At 46.6% G+C, this 23,202-nt stretch overlaps 1 protein-coding gene across 1 annotated transcript in view; it reads right to left on the minus strand.

Annotated features, from left to right (window-relative positions):
• The window catches only part of LOC115084912 (cytochrome P450 2G1-like), a 98,700-nt gene that overhangs the window by 24,829 nt on the left and 50,669 nt on the right, over positions 1-23,202 (minus strand). Inside the window, exons 4-5 of the mRNA XM_029590326.1 lie at positions 13,901-14,061; positions 13,628-13,804 (exon numbers count right to left, since the gene is read on the minus strand). Coding sequence (XP_029446186.1) covers positions 13,628-13,804; positions 13,901-14,061 — 338 coding nt within the window. The remainder of the gene's footprint in view (positions 1-13,627; positions 13,805-13,900; positions 14,062-23,202) is intronic.

Genomic DNA, 23,202 nt, shown 5'->3' on the forward strand with positions numbered 1-23,202 from the left:
TAGCACACTGAAATCGTCGGTGCAGTGTGCTGCGGCAGTCAAAAAAGCAAACAGAATGTTGGGAATTATTAGAAAAGGAATGGTGAATAAAACGGAAAATGTCATAATGCCTCTGTATCGCTCCATGGTGAGACCGCACCTTGAATACTGTGTACAATTCTGGTCGCCACATCTCAAAAAATATATAATTGCATGGAGAAGGTACAGAGAAGGGCTACCAAAATGATAAGGGGAATGGAACAACTCCCCTATGAGGAAAGACTAAAGAGGTTAGGACTTTTCAGCTTGGAGAAGAGACGACTGAGGGGGGATATGATAGAGGTGTTTAAAATCATGAGAGGTCTAGAACGGGTAGATGTGAATTGGTTATTTACTCTTTCGGATAGTAGAAAGACTAGGGGGCACTCCATGAAGTAAGCATGGGGCACATTTAAAACTAATCGGAGAAAGTTCTTTTTTACTCAACGCACAATTAAACTCTGGAATTTGTTGCCAGAGAATGTGGTTAGTGCAGTTAGTATAGCTGTGTTTAAAAAAGGACTAGATAAGTTCTTGGAGGAGAAGTCCATTACCTGCTATTAAGTTCACTTAGAGAATAGCCACTGCCATTAGCAATGGTTACATGGAATAGACTTAGTTTTTGGGTACTTGCCAGGTTCTTATGGCCTGGATTGGCAACTGTTGGAAACAGGATGCTGGGCTTGATGGACCCTTGGTCTGACCCAGTATGGCATTTTCTTATGTTCTTATGTTCTTATGATGAACTATGCCTGGGTGGAGTGGAGCATCTGCAGGTGCTGATTTTGGTGGTAGTAGCAAATATTCAAACAAGAGCCCTGGGGAGAGTTCCCATTCCTATGAGCAGGAAAGGGTTCCCTAGAATGGGTTCACCCCTAAACAGCGATTCAACATGGGACAGAGGGCAGATACAGGCAGGCTACATATGGGACCCCGAGGGACTGTAGTGTGAGAATAACCTTGACAAAAGACAGGTAGGCCGGAAAGCAGTCAGAGTACTGCTTGGCATAGAAAGAGGCTAATTTCAAAATGGAAGAAACGACCGGAGGTAAAATACTAATAAAAATGTCTTCATCAAGTGAAGTAAAATCCCAAATGCCAGCTGTTGTTTTAATAGAAACAGAGGCCTTGAACTTTTTGGGAGTGCAGCCCAAAGCGGGTGGTAAACTCCATCTAAGGCTAAATACCGGCACGAGACCGATTTTCGACAAGTACCGTAAGGGAAACTTGAAAAGTACTTTGAAGAGAGAGTTCAAGAGGGCGTGAAACCATTAAGAGGTAAACGGGTGTGTTCCGTGCAGTCCGCCCGGAGGATTCAACCCGGCGGGACGGTCATTCGGACCGGGGTTTGGCGGATCCCCCACCCCAGTCTTCCTGGCATATTGGTGATATGAAAATTGAATATACAAACGAGAATTGTCAAGGCCGAAGCGGAGGAGGTAACCATGTAAACACAGTGGTTCAATATGGGTTGAAGGGGAGAAACAGGAAGGCTACACCCGGGATCCCCAGGGTGTGAGAATAACCTTGACAAAAGACAGGTAGGCCGGAAAGCAGTCAGAGTACTGATTGGCATAGAAAGAGGCTGATTTCAAAATGGAACAGCGGTTCAACATGGGTCAGAGGGTAGAAACAGGCAGGCTACACCCGGGGAGAGTTCCCTATCCCAAGAGCAGGAAAGGACACGCTTGGAATGGATTAGCCACTAGAGTGTATAATGGTACAAATTGTTCGGATTAAATCATTTGCAAACAGATCATGACTTCATAAGCAAGACGAAGGAAGTTCTCTTCTCGGCCCTGAAACTAAAAAAACTCTTTGTTTTATTTAACGATCAATGCTGTGAAGGAGTACTAGTTTTAATTGCCAGAGACTGAGGTTTCCCATTGCAACGAGGGTTCAGCCATTAGGACTGGACATAATATCTGGACTAACAGGCACTGCAATCGAGGTCAAACACTTGTAGGAACACAAGGCCTGGACTGACAAGCAAAGCAGTCGAGGACTGAAGTCAATCCCACCTAGGGACATAAGGCCTGGACTGATAGGCACAGCAATCGAGGTCAAACACTTGTAGGAACACAAAGCCTGGACTGACAGACAAAGCAGTCGAGGACAGAAGTCAATCCCAACTAGGGACATAAGGCCTGGACTGACAGGCACAGCAGTCGAGGACAGAAGTCAATCCTACCTAGGGACATAAGGCCTGGACTGACAGGCACAGCAATCGAGGTCAAACACTTGTAGGAAAACAAGGCCTGGACTGACAGGCAAAGCAGTCGAGGTCAAACACTTGTAGGAAAACAAGGCCTGGACTGACAGGCACAGCAATCGAGGTCAAACACTTGTAGGAACACAAGGCCTGGACTGACAGGCAAAGCAGTCGAGGACAGAAGTCAATCCCACCTAGGGACATAAGACCTGGACTGACAGGCACAGCAATCGAGGTCAAAAACTTGTAGGAACACAAGGCCTGGACTGACAGGCAAAGCAGTCAAGGTCAAACAGTTGTAGGAACAGAAGGCCTGTACTTACAGGGATAGCAATTGAGGTTAAACATTTGTAGGAACACAAGGCCTGGACTGACAGGCAAAGCAGTCGAGGACAGAAGTCAATCCTATCTAGGGACATAAGGCCTGGACTGACAGACACAGTAGTCGAGGACAGAAGTCAATCCCACATATGGACATAAGGCCTGGACTGACAGGCACAGCAGTCGAGGACAGAAGTCAATCCCACCTAGGGACAAAAGGCCTGGACTGACAGGCAAAGCAATCGAGGTCAAACACCTGTAGGAACACAAGGCCTGGACTGACAGGCACAGCAATCGAGGTCAAACACTTGTAGGATCACAAGGCCTGGACTGACAGGCAAAGCAGTCGAGGTCAAACACTTGTAGGAAAACAAGACCTGGACTGACAGGTACAGCAATCGAGGTCAAACACTTGTAGGAACACAAGGCCTGGACTGACAGGCACAGCAATTGAGGTCAAACACTTGTAGGAACACAAGGCCTGGACTGACAGGCAAAGCAGTTGAGGACAGAAGTCAATTCCACCTAGAGACCTAAGGCCTGGACTGACAGGCACAGAAGTCGAGGACAGAAGTCAATCCCACTAGGGATATAAGGCCCGGACTGACAGGCACAGCAGTCGAAGACAGAAGTCAATCCCACCTAGGGACATAAGGCCTGGACTGACAGGCACAGCAATCGAGGTCAAACACTTGTAGGAACACAAGGCCTGGACTGACAGGCACAGCAATTGAGGTCAAACACTTGTAGGAACACAAATCCTGGACTGACAGGCAAAGCAGTCGAGGACAGAAGTCAATCCCAACTTGGGACATAAGGCCTGGACTGACAGGCACAGCAGTCGAAGACAGAAGTCAATCCCACCTAGGGACATAAGGCCTGGACTGATAGGCACAGCAGTCAAGGATAGAAGTCAATCCCACCTAGGGACATAAGGCATGAACTGACAGGCACAGCAGTCGAGGACAGAAGTCAATCCTACCTAGGGACATAAGGCCTGGACTGACAGGCACAGCAATAGAGGTCAAACACTTGTAGGATCACAAGGCCTGGACTGACAGGCAAAGCAGTCGAGGTCAAACGCTTGTAGGAAAACAAGGCCTGGACTGACAGGCACAGCAATTGAGGTCAAACACTTGTAGGAACACAAGGCCTGGACTGACAGGCAAAGCAGTCGAGGACAGAAGTCAATCCTACCTAGGGACATAAGACCTGGACTGACAGGCACAGCAATCGAGGTCAAAAACTTGTAGGAACACAAGGCCTGGACTGACAGGCAAAGCAGTCAAGGTCAAACAGTTGTAGGAACAGAAGGCCTGGACTGACAGGCACAGCAATCAAGGTCAAACACTTGTAGGAACACAAGGCCTGGACTTACAGGGATAGCAATTGAGGTTAAACATTTGTAGGAACACAAGGCCTGGACTGACAGGCAAAGCAGTCGAGGACAGAAGTCAATCCTATCTAGGGACATAAGGCCTGGACTGACAGGCACAGTAGTCGAGGACAGAAGTCAATCCCACATATGAACATAAGGCCTGGACTGACAGGCACAGCAGTCGAGGACAGAAGTCAATCCCACCTAGGGACATAAGGCCTAGACTGACAGGCAAAGCAATCGAGGTCAAACACTTGTAGGAACACAAGGCCTGGACTGACAGGCACAGCAATCGAGGTCAAACACTTGTAGGAACACAAATCCTGGACTGACAGGCAAAGCAGTCGAGGACAGAAGTCAATCCCAACTTGGGACATAAGGCCTGGACTGACAGGCACAGCAGTCGAAGACAGAAGTCAATCCCACCTAGGGACATAAGGCCTGGACTGATAGGCACAGCAGTCAAGGATAGACGTCAATCCCACCTAGGGACATAAGGCATGAACTGACAGGCACAGCAGTCGAGGACAGAAGTCAATCCTACCTAGGGACATAAGGCCTGGACTGACAGGCACAGCAATAGAGGTCAAACACTTGTAGGAAAACAAGGCCTGGACTGACAGGCACAGCAATCGAGGTCAAACACTTGTAGGAACACAAGGCCTGGACTGACAGGCAAAGCAGTCGAGGACAGAAGTCAATCCCACCTAGGGACATAAGACCTGGACTGACAGGCACAGCAATCGAGGTCAAAAACTTGTAGGAACACAAGGCCTGGACTGACAGGCAAAGCAGTCAAGGTCAAACAGTTGTAGGAACAGAAGGCCTGGACTGACAGGCACAGCAATCGAGGTCAAACACTTGTAGGAACACAAGGCCTGGACTTACAGGGATAGCAATTGAGGTTAAACATTTGTAGGAACACAAGGCCTGGACTGACAGGCAAAGCAGTCGAGGACAGAAGTCAATCCTATCTAGGGACATAAGGCCTGGACTGACAGGCACAGTAGTTGAGGACAGAAGTCAATCCCACATATGAACATAAGGCCTGGACTGACAGGTACAGCAGTCGAGGACAGAAGTCAATCCCACCTAGGGACATAAGGCCTAGACTGACAGGCAAAGCAATCGAGGTCAAACACTTGTAGGAACACAAGGCCTGGACTGACTGGCAAAGCAGTCAAGGTCAAACACTTGTAGGAGCACAAGGCCTGGACTGACATGCAAAGCAGGCGAGGACAGAAGTCAATCCCACCTATGGACATAAGGCCTGGACTGACAGGCACAGCAATCGAGGTCAAACACTTGGAGGAACATAAGGCCTGGACAGTTGATGGTCAGGCACAGCGTTTCAGGTCAGGTACATATGCTGTAGTGCTTATATTATCTGGAGCATAGGAGTCAGTTGGAGCTGCTGCAAGGCTTTCAATTGCTTTTATTCATCTTGCCATTCACAGAGAAAATTTGGAAACCCAAGCAAAGGCAGTTTTACTTTCAAAAACACTAGCATTTCCATCAACTCTGCTGCCAGCCTTGAGCGGTGAGGGCTCATGATATCTCCTGTCATTGAAAAGACACGTTCACTGGGCACACTGGTTGGTTGACATGACAGATATCGCTGAGCCACTTTGGCTAGGTGTGGCTAGTGGACTTGTGTGCCCAATATGCCAGCGGATCTGTCTGCATTTTCTCTATCGACTGAGAGATACCGTGTCACTGACAGCTGTGCTGGTGTCTCCTTTGCTTGGGCGGGCTCAGAGTCACTCATGCCAGCTGCTTTCTCTCTCGCCCATTGCACAACTGATGAATCTTTATGGGCAACATGCCTTGGGTGTTCTGACGTGGAGGAGGAGGTACTATCTGTCGCTGACACAGTGATGCTCTTGCTTGGGCTAGCAGTACAACTCTCTGACGTGCCTGCTTTTTCCACCTCTGCATCAAGCCTAATCTGTCTCCACCTATGGCGCTCCTGTTCACGGACTTTTGCTAACAGCAGCTCCTTCACAAATGACAGACAATTTGACTGTAGGGCGAGTTTACCTATCACATGGGGATCACAGACTGAGGCGAGCATGTATATGTTCTGTTCTGTTAAAGGCCTTAATGTCTTTCACCTGCTGCTGCAAAACGTCCAGACACTGCAGCACCTCAGCTGTCATTCCCTCTTCCTGTTTAAAGGCCTCCAAATATTCATCCAGGAAATTAACTATAGGGATGATGTCAGCCAAGGTGGCACTTCTGGAACTCAGCTCCTCCGTGACATCCTTGAAGGGCTGCAGGATTTTTACCAACTGACTCATGACTAACCAATCATGATGCCCTAGGGGATTCTGCACACCTATGTCCATTGTACCAGAAAGTTCATGAAGGGGTGTCTGCAGCTCCAGTAACCTCTCCAGCATCATAAAGGTGGAATTCCACTGGGTGGCAATGTCTTGAATGAGACGCTTGTGAGGCATATCCAAATCAGTCTGCTTTTGTCGGAGAACCTGCCCCGCCTTGACACTTCTGTGGAAGTGTGCTGCTATGTTCCTACACTTCTGTATTAACCTATGCAGGTATTCATTCTCTTTGTCATTGGACTCCAAGCCCAGAGATGACTTCACTACCAGGTGCAGAGTGTGTGCAAAACATCGGATGTTCTTAAAGCACCCCTCAGTTATTGCCTTAACCATGTTTGCACCATTGTCTGTGACAAAGAACACTGCCTGCATTTTCCAGTCTCGCTGGTGTAGTTGCCAGCCCTCCAGCATATGTCTGATGCACGCTAGAATATTGGCTGCGGTATGGGCCTGGTCCATCAGGTGGGTGTGCAGTAGAGATGTGAATCGTGTCCTTGATCATCTTAATGATCAATTTCGGCTGGGAGGGGGAGGGAATCGTATCGTCGCCGTTTGGGTGTTTGGAGTATCGTGAAAATCGTTAAAATCGTGAACCGGCACACTAAAACCCCCTAAAACCCACCCCCGACCCTTTAAATTAAATCCCCCACCCTCCTGAACCCCCCCCCAAATGCCTTAAATTACCTGGGGGTCCAGCGGCGGTCCGTAGCTAAATCAGGGGAAGGGGGAGGGCAGGAAAACCGGCACACTAAAACACCCTAAAACCCACCCCGACCCTTTAAATTAAATCCCCCACCCTCCCGAACCCCCCCCCCCCAAATGCCTTAAATTACCTGGGGGTCCAGCGGCGGTTCGGAACGGTCTCCTGCAATTGAATCGTGTTGTCTTCAGCCGGGGCCATTCTGCGCCGCCATTTTCCAAAATGGCGGCGGCCATAGACCAACACGATTCGACTGCAGTAGGTCATTCCGGACCCCCGCTGGACTTTTGGCAAGTCTTGTGTGGGTCAGGAGGACCCCCAAGCTGGCCAAAAGTCCCTGGGGGTCCAGCGGGGGTCCGGGAGCGATCTCCTGCCGCAAATCGTTTTCCGTATGGAAAATGGCGCCGGCAGGAGATCGACTGCAGGAGGTCATTCAGCCAGGGTTCCGGACCGCCGCTGAACGACCTCCTGCAGTCGATCTCCTGCCGGCGCCATTTTCCGTACGGAAAACGATTCGCGGCAGGAGATCGTTTTCCGGACCCCCGCTGGACCCCCAGGGACTTTTGGCCAGCTTGGGGGGCCTCCTGACCCCCACAAGACTTGCCAAAAGTCCAGCGGGGGTCCGGAACGACCTACTGCAGTCGAATCGTGTTGGTCTATGGCCGCCGCCATTTTGTGCCGCCATTTTGCAAAATGGCGGCGCAGAAAGGCGCCGGCTGAAGACAACACGATTCAATTGCAGGAGACCGTTCCGGACCGCCGCTGGACCCCCAGGTAATTTAAGGCATTTGGGGGGGGGGGGTTCGGGAGGGTGGGGGATTTAATTTAAAGGGTCGGGGGTGGGTTTTAGGGTGTTTTAGTGTGCCGGTTTTCCTACCCTCCCCCTTCCCCCGATTTAGCTACGGACCGCCGCTGGACCCCCAGGTAATTTAAGGCATTTGGGCGGGGGGGGTTCGGGAGGGTGGGGGATTTAATTTAAAGGGTCGGGGGTGGGTTTTAGGGTGTTTTAGTGTGCCGGTTTTCTTGCCCTCCCCCTTCCCCCGATTTACGATTTTTTGACGATAAATCGGGGGAATTGGTATTGTATCGTGGTCCTAATGATTTTTGACAATTTAAAATATATCGGACGATATTTTAAATCGTCAAAAAACGATTCACATCCCTAGTGTGCAGTAAAGCCCACCTCCACCCTGATACTTCTTCAGTAATAGAGCTGCTGGCTGCCCCAGCCTCAGCCATGTCCCACCAGTGTGCTGTCAGAGAGAGGTAGGAGTGTGCAGCATTCATGGCGGTCCAGATATCGCAGGTGAAATGCACTATTCCCTCTGCCTTAGCTAGCAGTGCTTGCATATGACTGCGACACTGCTTGTACAGGCTGGGGATGACCTTTCTAGTAAATGTGGTTCTGCAGGGGATTTTTTAATTTGGAAGTATGACTTTCAAAAAACGCTTCAAACCCACATTCTCCACTAACTGCAAGGGCTGGTCATCAAGGACAATCATTTCCCCCGTGGTCCTGGTTACAACTTTTGAGGCTGCCTGCCTCCTACCCCGGGATAGTGTTACCGCACTCCACCCCATTTCCTCCATGGTGGATTGTCGCTTCTGCCACTGGCAGATTTAAAACAAATTATAGTAAGTATTTTTTCACTCATCACTCAATTAAGCTATGGAATATGTTGCCAGAGGATGTGGTCAAGGCAGCTAACAAAGTGGACTTCAAAAGTCCTTAATCAGTTATTAGCCAGGTAGGCTTGGGAAAGCCAAGTTTAAAGTAATCCTGATTACTTTACACAATTATTCAGCTGAACACTTATCCAGATATGTTCCACTAAATAATCCAGATAAAAGTTACCCACTCAGCGTGTTTCTTAATATGTACCTCCTAGTTCTCAAATTTTCTCCAAACCCTATAAAAATGGACTCACTAATATCACCATTTCTCACAGGACAGCAGGATGTCAGTCCTCACATATGGGTGACATCACAGGATGGAGCCCAATCACGGAAAACGTCTGTCAAAGTTTCCAGAACTTTGACTGGCCCCTACTGGGCATGCCCATCATGGCACTAACCCTGTAGACAGCAGGGGTCCCCCTTTTGTCTTCTTTTTTCTATGCAGCAGTAGCCTCGCAGGTAAGGAGGCGTTCATCCAATCCTGGATCTACGAGCCCTAAACAAGTATCTCCAGAGAGAAAAGTTCAAGATGGTAACCTTGGGCTTTCTTCTTCCTCTTCTACAAAGAAGAGACCGGCTCTGCTCTCTAGACCTGGTGGACAAATCAAATCAGTCTTCTACAAGGCTTGCCCTTTCAGGCGCCAGAACTTCAAATAATTCTCACCACCAATGCTTCCAACTTTGGATGGGGAGCCCACGTGGCCGATCTGCAGACACAAGGTTCTTGGTCTCCAGAGGAAGCCAAACACCAAATAAATTTCCTGGAGCTAAGAGCAATCAGATACACTCTCAGGGTATTTCAGGATCGCCTCTCCAATCAAGTCATCCTGATCCAGACGGGCAACCAGGTTGCCATGTGGTACATCAACAAACAGGGAGGGACAGGCTCCTACCTTCTGTGTCAGGAAACTGCACAGATATGGGCAGAAGCCCTCTCCCACTCGATGTACCTCAGGGCCACCTTTTTGCCGGGAATGGACAATGTATTGGCAGACAAGCTGAGTCGCACTTTTCAACCGCATGAATGGTCTCTCAACCCTTAAGGAGCGAACTCCATCTTCCAACAGTGGGGAGATCCTCAGATAGACCTCTTTGCATCACCCCAGAATCGCAAAGTAGGCAATTTATGCTCTCTCACTCGCAGCCAACATTATCCACCAAGAGACGCGTTCTCCCTCTCATGGGCAACCGGTCTCTTATACGTATTCCCTCCACTTCCACTTCTCTCGAAGACTCTCGTGAAGTTACGTCAGGGCAAAGGAACCATGATCCTAATAGCACCCCACTGGCCGCGCCAACTATGGTTTCCAATACTTCAGGTTCTCTCCATTCGCAGATGCATTCCTCTAGGAACAGACCCACTTCTAATCACTCAAAACAACGGGTGCCTTCACCAACCCAATCTTCAAGCCTTGTCCCTGACGGCATGGATGTTGAAAGGTTAATCCTTCAGCCACTTAACCTTTCTGAACCAGTTTCCTGTGTCCTGATTGTTTCACGGAAGCCTTCCACGAGAAAATTTTACTCATACAAATGGAACAGATTCATGTCAAGGTGCTCTTCTCAGGCCCTTGACCCATTTACCTGTCCAATTCCGAAGTTTCTGGACTATCTCTCGCACTTGTCAGAGTCAGGTCTAAAAACTTCCCCCATCAGAATGCATGTCAGTGCAGTAGCCACCTTCCATAAAGGTATCGGGGATGTCCCTATATCAGTACAACCCCTGGTAACACGTTTTTTGAAAGGCTTGCTCACCTTAAGCCTCCACTGTGTCTTCCAGCCCCTTCTTGTGACCTTAACCTAGTTTTGGGTCGGCTCATGAAACCACCATTCGAGCCTCTTCACTCTTGTGAACTTCAATATCTCTCATGGAAAGTGATTTTCCTTTTGGCGATCACTTCAGCTCGCAGAGTTAGTGAATTACAAGCCCTAGTTACCTAACCGCCTTACACTAAATTTCTGCAGGACCGGGCAGTACTCCGCATTCACCCTAAATTTTTACCTAAGTTAGTTTCGGATTTTTACCTCAATCAATCCATCATACTACCTACCTTTTTTCCCAGGCCCCACTCCAATCCAGGAGAGTAGGCTCTGCATACCCTTGACTGTAAACGGGATCTAGCATTCTACCTAGAACGTACGGCTCCCCACAGAGAGAGCACTCAATAGTTTGTCTCTTCCATCAAGGGCAGCCTGTGTGTAAGCAGACCCTCTCCTCCTGGTTAGCGGACTGCATATCCTTCTATTATCAGCAAGCAGGCATTCTGCTTCAAGACCGTGTTAAGGCACACTCTGTGAGGTCCATGGCAACTTCAGTAGCACACCTCCGATCGGTGCCGCTTCCTGATATTTGCAGGGCTGCCATCTGGAGTTCTCTCCATACCTTTACAGCCCATTATTGCTTGGACAAAGCCGGAAGACAAGATTCCATCTTTGGCCAGTCTGTATTGCGTAACCTATTTACAACATGACGTACCAACACCTTTCCGCCTGCCCGGTGGGGTTCAGGATGCCCTCTTCCAAATTCCTCCCCAGTTGTTGTGACTCTGGCACGTCCTTGGGTACATTTGGTGCATGTTCGGACATCCTCAGCTCAGTTCTCACCCATATGTGAGGACTACCATCCTGCTTGTCCTATGAGAAAGCAAATGTTGTTTACCTGTAACAGGTGTTCTCATAGGACAGCAGGATGTTAGTCCTCATAAAACCCGCCCGCCACCCCACGGTGTTGGGTTCGTATCTTATTTTAATTTTCGGCACTGCCTTTAGCTTTGTAACAAGACTAAAGGGGGATCCCTGCTGGCTGCAGGATTAGTGCCATGCTGGGCATGCCCAGTAGGGGCCAGTCAAAGTTCTGGAAACTATGACAGACGTTTTCCGTGATTGGGCTCCATCCTGTGATGTCACCCATATGTGAGGACTAACATCCTGTTATCCTGTGAGAACACCTGTTACAGGTAAGCAACATTTGATTTATCACATACGGGCCGATACAGTAAAAAACACGGGAGAGCGGGCGCTCGCCCGCTCTCCCGGCGTGCGCACAGGACACTCTCCTGTGCGCGCGATACAGTAAGTTAATTTATTTAAATTAGGCCTGGCGGTAAAAAGAGGCGCTAGGGACTCTAGCGCGTCCCTAGCGCCTCATTTTGGACAGGAGCGGCGGCTGTCAGCGGGTTTGACAGCTGACGCTCAATTTTGCTGGTGTCGGTTCTCAAGCCCGCTGACAGCCACAGGCTCGGAAACCGGATGCCGGCAAAATTGAGCATCCGGTTTTTGGGCCGACAGCCGCGGGCCGACTTCAAATTTTTTTGTTTACTTTTTTTACTCTTCGGGATCTCCGACTTAATATAGCCATGATATTAAGTCAGAGGGTGCACAGAAAAGCAGTTTTTACTGCTTTTCTGTGCACTTTCCCGGTGCCAGAAGAAATTAGCGCCGACCTTTGGGTCGGCGCCAATTTCTGAAAGTAAAATGTGCGGCTTGGCTGCACATTTTGCTTTCTGAATCGCACGCGCATACATAATAGGGCCATCAACATGCATTTGCATGTTGAGGGCGCTATTAGGTGCTGCGGGTTGGACTCGTCCAAGAGCAGGCTAACGCTCTTGGACGACCAGGAACAGAGTTTTACCACTTCCAAATATCATGGTTAAACTGGAATATGGTTACAGAGAAAAAGGCAAATAATGTGATATTTTCTATTTATGAAAGTTTGCATGCACTATCAGTCCAATACAGTACAGTGCGCTCCGTTGGAGCGCACTGTACTGTATTGGACTGATAGTAAGATACACACAAAATAAAATGATTTATACATGATAAACATTTTATAGCTCTTTAGAACATCTGTCCCTAACTAGCATAGAGCATTTTTTGACTTTAAGGGACTAATACATATTATTAGATTGCTGTTTATAGTTTATGTTTTTGAAGGTGAACAATGATTATTTGTGCCTTCTAAGCTCTGAGGCGCTCAACAATCTCTTATCTCTTCACTGTTGCACTGGATGCCACAATAACAATGTCACTTTTATAGTGACTTGATATCCCATTTACATTGTGTTTCTGATTTGTTTGCCAGTGAAAATAGGCTTTTCATTAATTGCTCTGACTTTTTCCTTAGATACTGTATATATTGTGATTATATTGACCTGCCAGTAGAATTATGTTTCTGTGCAGGGATACAGGGCATCAATCATTCACTCAGATAAGGGAGATTATTGTAAACATAAGTCTTTTGAAATAAAACATAAGAGGAAATGCAACCTAACCTAACACCAGAATCTCAGTTATATGTGATCCAAACCACGTCTGTATTACAGATGGCCGAAATACATACAAAGACTCATTCTAGTAGAGATGCTTACCAGAGCTCATATGAAGTGGAATCCAAATGTCATCCCAGTCTAATAATCTATGCTGTTGCAAATTCTAAATGTCTTAACTGAATATATTGAGCATAAAGATTGCAAACAGAGAAGACAAGGTATTTTGATGCAATAAAATGGGACATTATCATGTGCAGAATGTGGCTGGAGGCAAATAGAACATTATGAAATTTGCATGATAATTTGGCTATGATTGCAGTAAAACTTAACTACAACTACCTGAGATGTAGTTAATTTTCTTGTGATAATGACTGTACATTGGCATTCACACATGTAACACATAATTTATACAATCATGCAGCTCAATACGATTTTTGCTGAGATTTTACAATGATGTTCAAAACAGCTAAAAAAAAAAAAAAAACCCCTAAAATGGCAAATAATGCATGCAAACTTTCATAAATAGAAAATATCACATTATTTGCCTTTTTCTCTGTAACCATATTCCAGTTTAACCATGATATTTGGAAGTGGTAAAACTCTGTTCCTGGTCTGGTACTTTACTGTTCATTTAACTCAAGGTAAAATATAACTGACCTTATAAGCAGCAGTTCAGCACTGAAAGTTATGTTTCAAATATAAAATCACCTTCTCCATTCTGATTAGGAAGTAATCAGAGAAATCCCGAGGGCAGCTAGGATCCAAAGTCTCATGATTCAGTTTCACTCTTTGTGAAATAAACTCTGTGAGTTCATCATTAAGTTTGAACATTTGGTTGTGAGGTCCAGGTAAGTAGAACATAATGTTTGGAATAATATCATAAATCTGTACAAATTAAAATAAAAAACAAATGTTAATGGCCACAGAACAAAACCCCTATATTTTCACATTGATGGACTTTCTTAATTGTATACAGCTTACTTGTCCCCAGAAGGTGCCCATGATATGGAAGCTTTTGTTCATATTGTACAGCATGGTCACCCAATCTTTATTTCCATAGTCAAACCTCATCCCAAAGGCAACAGAACAAATGATATTGGCACTAGCCTGGCTCAGGTAGGAGCTGGGGTCCACAGGTAGATCTAGGGAATATAGGTAGAAAAACGTCCTTCAGTAGTATAATAATAGCTGCAAAAATAACAGTCACAATGTTTATAGTGAAATTTTGGATATACTATATTTTAAAATGTTGGCATATATTTTAAACACATGTGATGGGACTTTGTCAATAGTATCTAGTCACTAAATTTTGCCCTTGGAGAAATCCTATGGAGAAAAACAGTTTAGCCTCAGTTGTGGGTTAGCATGATATGTTATTGCGGTTATCAGGGAAATTTGGTATATTCCTTTAAAAGAGTGAGTGAGGGAAGGCAGCGGGGAGAATTTCCTTGAATTAATATGAGAGTGTTGAGTATAGCGACTGAGAGAGTTCTGCTGCAGGGAAGAAAGTGGGAAGTTTGTAGTTCAACAGAACATAAGAACATAAGTACATAAGTTTTGCCATATCGAGTCAGACCAAGGGTCTATCAAACTAAGTATCCTGTGTTCAACAGTGGCCAGCTAAGTCACAAGTAGCTGGCAAGTACTGAAACATTAAGGGGTTGATTTTAAAACCTGTGTGCATGTGCATATGCGGGTGGTGTTACGCCCCATGGTCGCCGGCCCCTGCAACCCCTGTTGCTCACCTCTTTATTCAGCATTGGCTCCACTGGGGAAAGTCGCGGCCTCTGCCAGCTCGCATCGGTCCTCCTCCCTCCGTTCCTGGGTGTCCCGGAGCAGCATGGATGCTTCCGACTTCCATCTTGGCCTCAGGGTTCCTTAGGTGCGCATGCCTTAACCACGTCATGGCGTGAACCTCGGGGGCGTCCCTCTCGGATGACATCATTCAGCTTGGGCATTTAAACCCACAGCACCAGAGCACCTACAACTTGGCAATGAGTTCATTCTCTGGAATCCTTCCCTCCGTGGACATTATTCCGGTTCCTGCTTCCTTGGCGTGAGACTTCCAGGGTACCCGCTCCTTGGGGGCCCCTTCCATCTCTTGGCTATCCGCTCCTCGGAGGGCCTTTGCCTGGACTTCTTCCTTCTTCAGTTCCTGTGGTGTTCCCCAGAACCTTCCTTCTTCTACATTCCTGTGAGTACTACTTCTGAGACAACACAGAGAACTCCCTATGGTGAACCCCTCTTTGCAGACCACTACCATGGCAACACAGAGGACTCCCTATGGTGTACCCTGGCTCACGGACCACTACCATGTGTTATGAATCGCTCCTCCAGAGGGGAGGATTTAGCAATCTGTAAGCAATCCGCCCGCCAGGAGGGCGGAATTAGCAATATGTTGGCGATCACCCCGCCAGGAAGGCGGAGTTAGCGATCTGTTATAATCTGACTACTGTAGAAGAGAGGGGTTAGCAATCTATAATGGCTTACCCCGCCAGGAGATGGAATTATCAATCTGTTAGAGTGTCTGCTAGGAGTTAACAGTCTGTTATAGGTTAGGACTGCTGCGTAGCAATTTGTAATAGAAGCTGCTATGGAGTTGCTCCCCAGAGAGAAGATGTCAGCAACAGTTGAGGGTAGACTGCAAGGTAGCAGTTTGTTATACTCAGCTCTTGAAGATTGAGAGATGAGCACTCTAATGTAGAATGGTGAATCCTTGGTTCGATGGCAGATGATAGCGCCCTCAAGAGGATATCAAGAGAGAGACCACCGACTAGGCTGTATGGAGACAGACACAGATAGCTCTTTATTAGACAGGTAGTAGAACCACCAGAGGTGGCAGCAGTGAGCTGATGTGCCTGGCAGGGCTGATGTCCCTCAGATCCTGGAACTGCAATCTCTGGGTTTAGCTGAGCTGTAGAGAGAGACTCATACCCTGTTTCCCCGAAAATAGGACATCCCCCGAAAATAAGACCTAGTAGAGGTTTTGCTGAATTGCTAAATATAAGACCTCCCCCGAAAGTAAGACCTAGCAAAGTTTTTATTTGGGAGCATGCCCGTCGCACAGAACACCAGAGCATGCAGCTGTGATTTTTTTACCCTGCAGGATTCACAGTTAGTTGTCATCACAAACCAGCATAACCAGACAACTATTCAGAATATGATAAATGTTCATTTTTTTGTTCAACAATATATGTGAATTCTTCTTCATGGAAAAATAAGACATCCCCTGAAAATAAGGCCTAGTGCATCTTTGGTAGCAAAAATTAATATAAGACACTGTCTTATTTTCGGGGAAACACGGTAGATAATGAGTAGACAGGGTATGCTGGATACATAACCAGAAGTAGATGATATACTAACATAGATATTAATAAAGCTCAGTGGCTGGAGAGAGTTAGGCCCTCGAGGAGCGAGTACCTGTAATGTTTTCTATGCAGACTGTAATAAGAACTCACAATCTCTGTATATGAAATAACTTCTGAAATAGAAGGGAGTCTTCATAAGGTTTTAGGAATATAGGCCCTCGAGGAGCGAGTACCGGTTCCTATCTGCAATCTGTAATAACTCTGTAATAACTCACGATCTCCGTACCTGCGATAGCATCTTATACAGAAGAGAGTCTTCAGTGTCCTAGGAACATGGGCCCTCGAGGTGCGAGTACTGGTTCCTATATGCAACTGGAAAGGAAACTCACAATGCTCACGTCTGCGATCGCTTCCAGGCAGTAGGGAGTCCTCTGAGTGTTCAGGAACGTAGGCCCTCAAGGAGTGAGTATCGGATCCCGTCCTAGCAATCTGAAAACAAGAGGAGAGAGCAGGGCCCCTGAGGAGCGGGTACCCCTGCTGAGGTCGAAGAGGTAGAGCAGCAGTGCAAGTAGCTTGGACAGCCGAAGCAAGTCCAAATGGAGTCCTTGCTAACTCGAGTTGTTAGCAAAAGTAAAGACCTTTTATGTTGGAAGTAGATGATGTTACTACGGGGGGACGCCCCCGAGGTTCGCGCTCTTGCTGGTACAAACTTCGGAGCGAGCGCGCGCGCACCCTATGTCATCAGGGACATGGCGGATCCGCAGCATCAGGCCAACCCGGGGACACCAGGAAGAAACAGCGAGGAGAAGCCACGGCAGCATCTGTCCATCAGACCCGAAGGGAGTCGCCTCAGAGGTAGAGAGGGTGGAGTGAGGGCAAGAACAGGCACGAACGCAACACCGTGACAATACAGAGGACTCCCTATGGTATACCCCGCTTCGCGGACCACTACCATGGCAACACAGAGGACTCCCAATGGTGTACCCCGCTTCAAGGACCACTACCGTGGCAACACAGAGGGCTTCCTATGATGTATCCTGCCTTGCAGACCATTACCAGCATCATGCTGTGAACTCTCTCTGGTATACCCCACTCGCGGGCCACTACCGTGCCTTCACCTTGCCTCACTGACTACTCCATCCTCAGGACTAGAGACACACAGAGATGGTATCTATTCTGGCCTTTCCCGCTCCTCAGGTATTGCCATCATCTACTACCCCTAGTTCCTGGGCTGGTGTACCTTGGCCTGCCTCTAGTGGCCACTCTCCATTATATGTTTACTTCTGCTGCAGTCTAACCCATAGCTGAGACCTAGCCTCCCCGACGGTGAGGTCCCACAGGGCTCAGCCCCTTCGGGCACTTCCATCTACACCTCAGCCAAGGGGTCCACATACACACAGACACACAGATCTTAATAGGTGTTCCTGGTGTGCGCACATGGATGCACTGATTTATAACATGTGCATGTCATCACATGCATGTTATAAAATATGATATCCGCAAGCGCATGCACACCCAATTTCACACTCGTGCATGCAATGGGGGGATTTTGTATAGAAACATGCAACATGCAATAAGGCCTCCCCTAGTTTCCTCCCAGTCCGCTCCAATTACGGAGCGGACTGGGAGGGAACTTCCCTATACCCCTACCTAACCTTCCTACCTTTTCCCCTCTCCTCTCCTCTCCTCTCCTCCCCAACCCTTAACCCCTAAATGCCTATCCTATTTTTTTTTGTTTTCTAACTTACCTGCTCCTTTAGAGCAGAAGTAAGTTATGCGCATTGGCCAGATGCTAGCGCATGCTTCCCCAGGACTGGCTCTAATGGCCGTTGTCCCAGCAGGCCCCCGCCCTTCCCTGCGCAGTCCCCATACCCCAAGCCTGCCTCTTTTTGATGACCCGGCACTTCTGTACATATTGGGAGTTATGCGTGTGGCTGTGCCCTTTCTAAAATGTGCTCAGCGTGCGTAAGGCCCGGCCACGCGCATAACCCCCGTATTTTATTACACATGAAGGCCATTGAAAATTTGGCCTTAAATGAATAGATTTCTAAGCTACTAATCCTTATTGATTAATAGCAGTTTATGGACTTCTGCTCTAGAAGCTTATCCAAACCTTTTTTAAACCCAGCTACACTAACTCCATAATCAAATCCTCTGGCAATGAATTTCAGAGATTAATTATGCATTGAGTGAAAAAGAATTTGCTCTGATTTGTTTTAAATGTGCTACTTGCTAACTTCATGGAGTGCTCCCTACTCCTTGTATTATCCGAAAGAATAAATAGCTGATTTACATATACCCATTCAAGTCTTTTCATGATTTTGTAGACCTCTATCATATCCCCACTTATCCATCTCTTCTCCAAGTTAAACAGCCCTAACCTCTTTAGTCTTTCCTGATAGGGGAACCATTCCATCCCCTTTATCATTTTGGTTCTCCCTTCTCTGTATTTTCTCCAGTGCAACTATATCTTTTTTGAGATTCAGTGACCAGTACTGCACACAATATTCAAGGTGCAGTCTCACCATGGAGCGATACAGAGGCATTATGACATCCACCATTTTATTTGCCATTCTCTTCCTAATAATTCCTAACATTCTCTTTGCTCTTATGACCACCACAACACACTGATCTGACAATTTCAATGTATTATCCACTATAACGCCTAGATCTTTTTCCTGGGTGGTAGCTCCTAATATGGAACCTAACATCATGTAAACACAGCATGGGTTATTTTCCCTATATGCATCACCTTGTACTGTTGCATCGGAGGTGGCCCCTAGTGCCGAGGTTGGGTTGACGCTACTCATAGGAAGGGTCCTAAGGGTCCCTACCATTGGTAGGCAGAGAGGGATGAAGGACGGAGGCCAGCTGGCGCTTCACCAATACAAGCCCTGGTTCCCCGCGGATTGAGCCTTTGGGTGCCGGGGCCGGCTGGACTTAGGTGGCCTCCATCAGTTGTCATCGATGGGTGGATCGAAGTCAGCCCTGAGGCAGCAATAAGTATAGAGATAGTCTATACTGGACAAAGTGGAGTCCCGGAGAGCAGGCCGAAGCATGAATAGGCAAAGTCCAGGACGAGGACTGAAGAGGCATCGTAGAGCAAGCTGGGTTCAAGGCTAGCAGCAATCTGGAAGTGGTGGCAAGCAAGTATGAGGTCTGGATGAGGAGAGAGTCAAATGGATGGTCAGATGAAGCAGAAGTCCAGGGCTGGAGAGAGGCAATGGAGTAATCAGGCAATGCAGACATCCGGGGCTGGAGAGAGGAAATGGAGTAGTCAGGCAATGCAGAGGTCTGGGGCTGGAGAGAAGCAACGGAGAAGTCAGGCAATGCAGAGGTCTGGGGCTGGAGAGAGGCAATGGAGTAGTCAGGCAATGTAGAAGTCTGGGGCTGGAGAGAAGCAATGGAGTAATCAGATGATGTAGAGGTCCAGGACTAGAGAGAGGCAACAGTGTAGTCAAGCAATGCAGAGTCAGGCCAGGTCAGCAGTCCAAAGGAAAGATGAAGGAACAGGAACTCAGGAATGAAGAAACATGAACGAAGACAATCAGGATCAGGAACCAGGAACTGAGGATGCAATGAGTACTCGACTAGCGAGGGGACCTGTTAGAAAGGCATTCTGAGAATGCAGAGCCTGGGCTTAAGTACCGGAGCTCCGCTGACATCATCATCCGGGGCAGCGGCTTGGTTCCCACTGCGGGCCCTATTTAAAATTTAGCTGTGCGCGCACGCGCATGCCTAGGGAAGGGCGTGGCACTTGCTGGGATATCGTCTCTCCACAGGCCACGCGGAGAGGCCCGACATAGAGCATCAGGAGTTGCAAAGGAGCCGGAGGCATCGGGGGCGGCCCGAGGACGGAGCCAGCAGCCTACCACCGCCAGAGACGAGGCACCAGGTGCTAGATTACTCAAAGAGAGGTGAGGGGGCCGAGCCGTGGGTCTGCAGCGGCTGGCACGCATAACATGCACTTGTCCAAATTAAGTTTAATCTGCCATTTGGATGCCCAATTTTCCAGTCACACAAGGGCCTCCTGCAATTTATCACAATCCGCTTGAGATTTAACTACTCTGCATAATGTTGTATCATCCTCAAATTTGATCACCTCACTCATTGTGCCCCTTTCCAGATCATTTATAAATATATTAAAAAGTAGATATGTGCTTCAGGTAAAAATTTCATGTCAGGCTTCGTTTTGGGACTCCCCCGCAGGAATTTCATTTTTCCCGTGGTTCGGGTTTTTTTTTTTCAGGGGCCCCGATATTCTGGTTAGTGTGCACTACTGGGAGTTAGTGTGTGCTAATTCCCATTAGTGCGCACTAACACTCAATAGTGTGCACTGACTCCCGATAGTGCACACTAACTTGGCAGAGTTAGTGCGCACTATTGGGAGTTAGCATGTGCTAACTCCCATTAGCATGCACTATCTAAAAAATGAATTTTTTTCTGAAATTTCAGAAAAAAATAAATTGTTTTTCGGTTCTCCCGAACCATTCCAAATTACGTAATTTCGTTGACATTGCCTAATTCGGGGAAAACGATTGCACATCCCTATTAAAAAGCACCAGTCCTAGCTAGATCCCTGAAGCACTCCACTGTTTACCTTTTTCCACTGTGATAACAGGCCATTCAATCTTACTCTCTGTTTCTTGACTTTTAACCAGTCTGCAATCCACAAAAAAACTATCGCCTCCTGTCCAATGACTTTTTAATTTTCTTAGAAGCCTCTTATGAGGGACTTTTTCAAACACCCTCTGAAAACCCAAAATTCACCACATTTACCAGTTCACCTTTGTCCTGAGGCAATGGAGAATAATGTGACTTGCCCAAGGTCATAAGGAACAACAACAGGATTTGAACCCTGGTTTTGCTGGGTTATTGCCCACTGCTCTAACCACTAGGCCACTCCTTTATCAACCAAAGAGTTCTCTGCTGGCAGGAAACCTGCCAACACAGATGCTTGTTCCCAAATGGAGAAAACTCTCCTCCAAGCAGGTACTCAGTATTCCTCCTTGGGTCAACATTGTGTTTGTATGTTTCATTTCTTTTGTGCCTGACTCGTACTAATGATCAGGTAGCACAAATCCAGGCAAAACACCTGATTTCTTTGTCACTCACAATACATAGTGGCAGAGGATGAAACACAATCCAGAACTGAATGTTTAAAGCTCCTGTAGGAATGATACATCCCCACCTGATATTCTTATGTGACCTGAATAGCTCATACTTCATTCTTGCCTGCTTGTAATCGGGAAGGCTTGGAGAGAAACACCTTTACTTTCTATTTAATTTTGAACATTACATGTTCCAGAAGTAATAGCTTTATGATGGGGTTTCTTGGAGTGATGTACATGGAAGTTCCTTAGTAGGTTGCAATCCATGATATTGGAGGCTGTCTCCCATGAGTTCTTTTCTGAGGCATATCATTTACAAGAAAGGAGATATCGTTTGTTATACCTCTCTGGCATGAGTCTATGACCTTCTCGGCTTCATAAATGGGGTCATCATCGCTAACCACTTCGTGCAGCTTTGGAGTTGCCCTAGAGGGCCAAGTGAGTAACAGAGTAATTATGCATTTTCAACATGGGAGTAATCTCAGCTGATATGTCATGGGTCCAACTTGCTGAATTATTGAGAAGGAACTGATTTAGCAGGGAGCCAGGTGTATGGAAGGCACTCAGCTGTATATGGCACATGCTAAGCCATACTTTCTAGCCCACACTATATTGGGGGGCTAGTCTTCTGTGGATATTCACGTGTTTTTTGGCCCTGTCTGTGGCCTTTTGAATGAGGGTGTTATCCATATCCACAGCTCTTGGAGTTACCAGGCAGACAGTTGGGCCACTAGGGAGGGCTTCATCACTGGGATTAGCAGCCGTGGATGCCATCTTCTGCTGGAAATTCTGTTCTCTCTTTAGCATCTGAAGTCACTAGTGCATCTGTTTAGAGAATTCACAGCTTTTTCATCAAAGAAACAAATAAGAAGCCACTTTATTTCACAGATTTAAGAAGCTATAACATCTGAGGCAGGGAAGACAAATTTTTGAAACATGGCCATTGTCATGTTGCTATATACGGTTTTGTGACTCTTCATTACTGTTTAGTATTTGGGTCTTTCTCCATGTTATACAGAAGACAGCAGATACTAAAACATATGCTGAATATATCAATGTATTTTATTGATATTAGCACTTTTTGTTTACTGCTTTGTTAACCTTTAATATTGTTTTTAGAAATTATGTATGTTTCACTTATTAGTTTAAAATGTATTGTTTTAAGTGCATTTATTGTAAACTGGTGTGATGGATTTCTGATATGTCGGTATATAAAAAGGTATAAACTATAAATTATAAACTATATAGAAATATAAATAATTGTTTTTAATTACATTTCAACACAAAATAGAGAAAAATCAATTGCACTGGTAGGAAGGGGCTGTGATACCCATTGTCTAATGGGTAGACATTTGTTGACTATGAGCATATTCCTTCAACTGCCTTATATTTTTCAGGATTGTTTCACAAATAATAGTTGTCAGTTGTGCCTTTATTGTATAATTGGGGAAGTATGTTCATTATGTATTTTACTATTTCTTTCTTTATTTATTTTGCACTTTTATATACCGATTTTCCAGTAACAGAATTACTAATCAAGTCGGTTTACATTCTAAACATTAACCATGACAAGATGATGTCTTACAATAAACAGGCAGAATGAACTTGGAAAAAAGTAACTGGGGTTAACAACATAAAGTGACTGGGGTTAACAACATAAAGTAAGAGTTATGGGGCCTAATGTAGGCTGGAGTTGAGAACGGGTGTTGGGCATAAGGCTAGGTTTTTAATATTGTTCTCTGGGGGTTTCCAATGAAAGGGATCATAGGATGGAATTCGAATAGAAGCTGAAGTTAGGAGAAAGCTTGGTTGAATAACCAGGTCTTGAGTCTTTTCTTAAAACCAATAGGGCATTGCTCTAGTT

Source organism: Rhinatrema bivittatum, chromosome 2, assembly GCF_901001135.1.
Source record: "Rhinatrema bivittatum chromosome 2, aRhiBiv1.1, whole genome shotgun sequence".
In the NCBI taxonomy this organism is placed as follows: Eukaryota; Metazoa; Chordata; class Amphibia; order Gymnophiona; family Rhinatrematidae; genus Rhinatrema; species Rhinatrema bivittatum.